Below are 6869 nucleotides of genomic sequence, written 5' to 3' on the forward strand. Positions count from 1 at the left end.
GTTGTAATGCATAAGGACAATAATGAATATTTTCAAAATAAGCTTGACTATAAAAAGTTAATTTAATACATACATACCATTTTTAGAACTGAAATTGTATACATTTCTGTGACTTCCAAACTAGGAAATCACAACTATTAAATTCCTGGTCTTTCAAAACCATGAGAAATCAGTTGTGATGTCATAACCAACAAGAATTATTCATATACGGTAAGGTATATGAAATCTAGCTTTGAGGCTATTTGTGTTCGCAGCTGATGTACTGATGAAAAGTTTCAGCACATGCACACATTTATAATTTACAGTCTCTTTACAGTCCCAACCCAATTTCCTGTTACAATAAGAAACACTTCCAAGAAAGAAAAAGCACTATTCATAAAAGCTTATGGTCTTAACTTAATAAATAAAAACTGATGAAATGAGTAAAGGAGTTGGAGAGTAGGGCTGCACGATAAATCGCATGTGTTTGTCATGGCATCTCGTCAGTAATGCCGGTTCCTTTATTAGTATTAAATCGCCATCAGCTGTTTTCAGATGGAGCAACTGTCAGGGAACTACGGCTCTGTGCCGTAATGTCGCGCCATCTGAAAACAGCTGATGGCGATTTAATACTAATCAAGGAACCGGCATTACTGACGTGATGCGCGTGGTATCGCATGCGATTTATCGTGCAGCCCTATTGGAGAGGTTGATACTTAAAACAGCTTTAACGTTTGTTCAACAGCATCCTTGTTTATTTGTAAAATTAAAATAAACATATTTAAAAACATAAGTTAATGTGATGAATGGGCAGTTAGGAGTCCACTGGTGCGTCATGGGACCTAAAGTCTTTCAACATCCTTTTCAAGCAGACTGCATGAGACTGAACATTTCTTCAGCACTCAGCACAGCCAAATCTGGCCAACAACAGCCATGAATTTAAGTGGGTGCCAGAGCCTTGCGATACTTGCATTGTACCCAAACTCTGTACATGGTCAGCTGCTTTCCTCTGTTGACTTGTAAGCGCCGGTCCACCATATTCTGCACCTTCTCCAATCCAGCACTGGAGAAAAGATCATGCAGCTCATCTGATAGAAAATTTAAGACATCATGAAAAAGTGCTAGCTTGAAAGCAAGGCCTCCTTTTTTTATCCATATATGGTCAATGTTCTGTCACCCTGTATTGTGTAAGCTAGTTTTAATCACCAACAAAAAGGCTGCTGTATGGCATAAGACAATACAACACAAGTCTGAACAGGTATTTACCTTGTGTGAAGAAATAGACGCGTGTTCCATCCCCTCTTACGTAAAAATTTTCAGACAAGCACCTCCCTAAATGAGTAAAGAGCAGGCAAATTTGATCTAATGTGCAGTCAGAATGCAAAATTGCAGTCAAAATTGAGCACACACACACACACAAAAAAAAAAATGCATGAACTTTTCACAAAATCCACCTTTTTTGAAACGAAGCTGTGCCATGTCGTAGCGGCCATAGTCTCTCAGTAAAAGTACTCCACCAGGCTTCAGCAATTGTGCTAATCTATTTATAGCATTTTGCATCCTACAAGAAAGAAGTTATTATATTGATTAGTGGATGACTGAGGCTAACTGATGGCAATAAAAAGAAAAAAAACAGGGTGATCAAGACTTCTGATCGTAATAATGTAATGATGATTTGTAATAATGACCAGCTCAGTGCACATTATCAGGCTTATTATATGTGCATGCATTTACAAGAATCAATGCTTTATTAGTCAATATCCAAAAATATAACACATGGGTGTGGTTTCCCAAACAGGGTTTAGGTTAATCCTGGTAAAGCCCTTATTTTTATTAGGTCATTTAAGACGTTTTTATGAACATACCTTACAAAAAGCAATACAAGTGTGCAATTTAAGACAAAACAATGTAGCAGATATATGTTAAAATTAAACAGGACAAGGTGTTTTTAAATAAAAGCAGCTCAAACATGCATTTTAATCTGGGACTAGGAAAATAAGCCATGTCTGGGAAACCGTCCCTTAAAATAATACACTACAAATATCTGAAAGCCGAAAACTTGTTTTTTCCATAGTGTTCATGTTTGCTTTTGATAATGTGTTTGCCAAAGGCATACATGTTATTAATGTATCTATACACAATGTTATTGTTAGCTAACGTTTCTGGTCAGCCAAGCAGCCACAGATATAGATCAATAATCCAGAAAACAAACAATTTGCAAGGATTGATAGATAGTGCGGCGTTTGGCTGTCACTTGCGTGACGTGAAACAAAGCGGAAAACCTTAACACAGTCGGTTTACATGGTGGATTTGGAGTGGGAATTTTCACAAAAATTAGAGGAAAAATGAGCACCATTGCAGAAAATCCTGGTGGCGACGGAGAGAGTGACAATGCAACAATATTGGTTACGAAAAAACCAAGGAAATAAGTTATCTCTGGCCGTTTTTCAATCCGAAGGCTGCAGCCTCCGGAGGTCGCATATGCAGGCTGCATAGGTCATCGAGTCTGGTTTATCTTAACTGAGCAAAACATTTGCAAGTCATAAACATATCACAAAAATTTACGGTTAACTAAGAATAATAGTTAACTTTATAATTGTTAGTGTTCTGAAATAAGACAGTCTTAATGAAGTATGCAGCTTAGAAATGCGACCTCCAGAGGCTGCAGCCTTCAGATTGAGAAATGGCCTCTGTATCATCGTTTAGTGTTTTTAAAGTTTTAAGGTCAGTATGAATACATTTTGACATACAAGTCGCACCTGACTATAAGTTGCAGGACCAGCCAAACTTTGAAAAAAAGTGTGACTTATAGTCCGGAAAATATGGTAGCTAGATAGAAATAATTTTTTGAAGAAGAATGGGAACGTTTCCCTCGAAAACACACCAAATTAGAGCAATTCCATGCAAATGTCAACCGTATTCTAAAAAATTTTTTAAATATTTTTTAATTATTAAATTATAAACATTAATTATTTTAAAAAATATGTTTTTACACTCGTAATTGCATCATGCATCGTATTGAAACAGCTGGCGTACGCCATTTTCAATCACAGAATGCAGTCGTGTAAACTAGGGGTGCACCAATAAATCGTCCGATGATGCTTGCTATGTTTTTCAAAGAATTATGGTGAAATGCTGCGACATCCAAAAGCCGATCTTGTGCAGAAACTTTATATGCGCCGCAGAAGAAGAACATAGATAGGCAGATAGATAGACTTTACTGTAGCTCCTATTTAGTGCATTTGAATTGCTCAGTTGACAGAGCATTGCTTTAGCAGTGCAAATTAAATGGGGACACAAATGTATAATACCACTATATTGTACTCCAAATTACTTTCAATAAAAACACCCGTCAAATGCATAAATGTGAACAATTTGCTTGCATACTAAGTCAATGCAATTGGCAGACGCCTTTATCCAAGGTGGCCTACAGTGCCTTACAGGCTGTTTTATCAGTCTTATGTGTTGCCTGGGATCAAACCTATCACCTTTTCCACTGTTAACACACAATGCTCTACCAGTTGAGCTACTGTTACTGCTGGCCCCTGGCCTGATAAACAAACTCACTTTTGAGGATGCAAAGCAGACAGCACAAATATGAGGACAATGACGTCTAGGCTCTGGTCTGGCATTGGATACTCTGCAGACAGCTCACTCATATCATGGACGAATGCGTGGCAGCGTGCTTGGTCATATTCTGGATTCGACTGGCATGAAATACATTGAAATATAAATAAGGTTGAACATGGACTTACAAACAAGTATTAAAGAAATATGCTGGTGTTTTTTTGCTTACCTTGACAAGATCAACAGCTGTGCCAGAGAAATCGCAACAGTAAACAAAGAGTCCTGGGTCACTGTGAAGCAAATCATGACAAAGTTGAGAAACGCAAAGATTACGGAGAAAGCTGGTTTATATGCAGAATGAAGATTCACTCACTTGTTGGTTTTCAAGATGGGAAACACAGTATTGCCCACTCCACAGCCTACCTAAAGATCCCAAAATATACACATAGAATCATATGCAAAGCAAAAAGTCTTTCAGAAGTTGCATTTAGTATCATTTAACCATTTGTAGCACAGTAGAGACTTTTCTTAAGCCCTGTGCTCCGTGAATGTTTCTTTAAATGATTGCAACCCTTACTGTGTGCAGTAAAGAGGTTGATCACCTGCTTTTAAAACATCTCACCTCAAGGATCCGATAGGATGATGAGGCTCCAGGAAATGTACTCTCACCATGGGGTGAAGTAACATGTTCACCATTTAACAAGTTCTTAGGTTCATTATCTGTGCTTCCCTCCTCTCTGGTAACCTGTGAAGCTTTTTGTTGAGGGGCCAGCTCAGGGAACTCTGTAAAAAGCCAGTGGCGATCCTTGAAGAATCGGTTCTCATGAATGGTGTAGAAATCATTCCAGTATTCATTGGCTCTGTTGTCAAATTCCTCTAAAGGAGAGATGCCAACAGAGAACATTTAGCAAGAGTTAAACTATACATAATGAAGTTAAGGGTATACAGAGAGAGTAGATAGGTTGAATGTGCTGTTGCATACCTTGTTTTTCTGCAGGGAGAGGCTGACTGTTTTCCTGCACTTTTTTCTGGGCAGTAGCCTCCTGGTCTGCTGTCCACTCCACGTTATCCCTACAGCAGGTAAAAACCCATCATCAAATCTCAAGCAAAAGGCAGATGTATCAAAAGGACAAAATATAACTAACTTACTGACGCGAAAAACTGCAGCTGCACACTCGTAAACACATCTTATACAAAAGCAATAACTATGCATTTATGTAATATATTATTTTCTCTATGAATGGTAAAACACAAGCTTTGAAACACTTTCACAGAAATTGGACATCAATTGGATTAAGTCTTGATATGTTTTGGTTATATGGTCGAAAAGATCAGAAAAATAAATGACAAACTCATGGTAAGAAAGCATCAGCAGTGTAGTTATAGTGTGTAGGAGAAAACGACTATAGCACGAACCATGCATTGTGTTGAAAAACCTGTCGTGGGTCTGTCAGGAACCGAGTGCCGAACTGCGGTCGTTTCTGGACATCTGTGAAACTTTCCGTGGGTCCATTAGCAGATTCCGACACGTTTTCCCCGGTGGAAGGCTCAGCAACAACGGCAGGAGCCGCCATGGTCACGAGAACCGGATGCACATGGTCGTGTTTGTAGCCAAAGATTATAGATATGAACAAAACGATACGAGATATCAAAAAAAAGGAAAGTGCAACGCTCAGTCGCTCTTGCAAAGGAAGTCCTCCGGTAAAAGAGCCAATCGTTAGAGGCTCTGTACGGAGTTTTGTTAAGCGCTTTCAACATTTGCACATGCGCAGTAGGCGTGGCTACCTAGAAAGTAATGTTTTAACGCAATTTTAATTTACGAAACAAAATAAATCATGCAGTTAATAATATTTTCAATTGATTATTAAAATATTTTGTTTAATTGTGATTTTATCTGGTGACTTTAGAGATATCAGTCTTTCTCCATTAAAGTAGATAGGACTTAGTCTTGCATGGGTGAAATAGCTGCCGGTGTCATTGCAAACATGGCTGCCGAGTGCGGAGACTTTTCTTATTTAAGGACTTTGGTGTAACCCTCTCCGCCTCTCAGTTTAGCTGTTCAGCACCAGCAAAGATCGCCACCTGTGGACCGCCATTAGGCATTGCGCAATAATTAACAAAAAAAAAAAAAACAATTAAACTGAAAATGTAAATGATTTAAATGTTTTCCTAATATTTAGTCCCAACCCCATGTGCTGTTATTTTGTCGTGAAACACAAAAGCAAAAGTTAGAATTTGTTTTTTACTAAGCTCTTTTTTCCATCCAATTGGAGTTTATTTGTAACCCCAGTTCAAATTGTCTGTTGAAGCCCAAAAAGTACCAAAGTAAAGTACCACATTGCTGTCCGAAATAAAATGTATTTAAACATTGAGAATTACTTAATGAGAAATTATTAAGTTTACATACTGCACGACATAAAGGCTGGGTATTGGTCAATCAACACATAACTTACATCTACATTTCCTGGAAAGCTAATAATAACAGTTTAAACAACAACATTGAAACTCCAGTTCAACTGCTGCCATGGAAACAACAGGTCGGTAAAATTCTAGAAAATTGTGCATGTCAGTATCTATGGCAACAAAAGTTTCAGAAGCAACTGCAAAAGTGTTGCTGCAAGAATGTGTCAACTAGAAGCCATATACATGGACGAATGTGACATGGCATTTACATATTATTAAACCTCATGCTTTGCACTTTATTCTGACACTTTGGACATCATCATCATCATCATCAATAAAGACACCCATTTCTTCAATTCACAAGTCAAACTCCAGAGAATTTTTATTAAGAATGCTTTTTCTGTAAAAAATATTTTTGACACTTTATGCATTAATAAACGCAGCTGTGATTGGTAGAGACATGGATATGTTGGTGATATGATCATTATCTGTGCCTGAGTGGGCAATGACAGCTCCCTTGTCACCTGAACCTGTCATATTCATGAATGATCAGGGACTTCTACACTACATGTGCACAACCTGCCCCAGCATCCTTTAGCCTGCCTTACAAGACAATTCTTTAGGGCACTGAAAGACTGTCAATGGGTTAGTATGAAAGTAACCCTGCTCCTTGGTCTAATGGCTTTAGGTACTTAGTCTTTCTTTTTGGACAAATTCATGTCACTGGATATGGAGATCAACTGATTTTAAATGTCTAAATGGGTTTCTTCAGGGTGGCACAAGAAAACACATTTTGGCGTTGGCTTAATCGTTCAGACAATAATTGATTTATTTCAGATGAATCATATTTACAAGCAACACTCACATCTCTTCTAGAAGTTTTTTTAAATAGAAGTCATAACTGTCATTATTTCCCCTGA

The 6869-nt window shown here is 37.9% G+C and overlaps 1 protein-coding gene across 1 annotated transcript; it reads right to left on the minus strand.

Annotated features, from left to right (window-relative positions):
* Nucleotides 1-666: 666 nt before the first annotated feature.
* mettl2a (methyltransferase 2A, methylcytidine) lies at nucleotides 667-5231 on the minus strand. The gene is made up of 9 exons (XM_065282137.2): nucleotides 4963-5231; nucleotides 4529-4617; nucleotides 4169-4422; nucleotides 3920-3969; nucleotides 3776-3836; nucleotides 3547-3686; nucleotides 1434-1540; nucleotides 1246-1311; nucleotides 667-1067 (listed from the first exon to the last, which is right to left on the minus strand). Exons 1-9 carry the CDS (start codon nucleotides 5118-5120, stop codon nucleotides 919-921), a joined length of 1074 nt encoding a protein of 357 aa, XP_065138209.1. The 5' UTR covers nucleotides 5121-5231; the 3' UTR covers nucleotides 667-918.
* Nucleotides 5232-6869: the final 1638 nt, after the last annotated feature.

Source organism: Paramisgurnus dabryanus, chromosome 3, assembly GCF_030506205.2.
Source record: "Paramisgurnus dabryanus chromosome 3, PD_genome_1.1, whole genome shotgun sequence".
NCBI lineage: Eukaryota > Metazoa > Chordata > Actinopteri > Cypriniformes > Cobitidae > Paramisgurnus > Paramisgurnus dabryanus.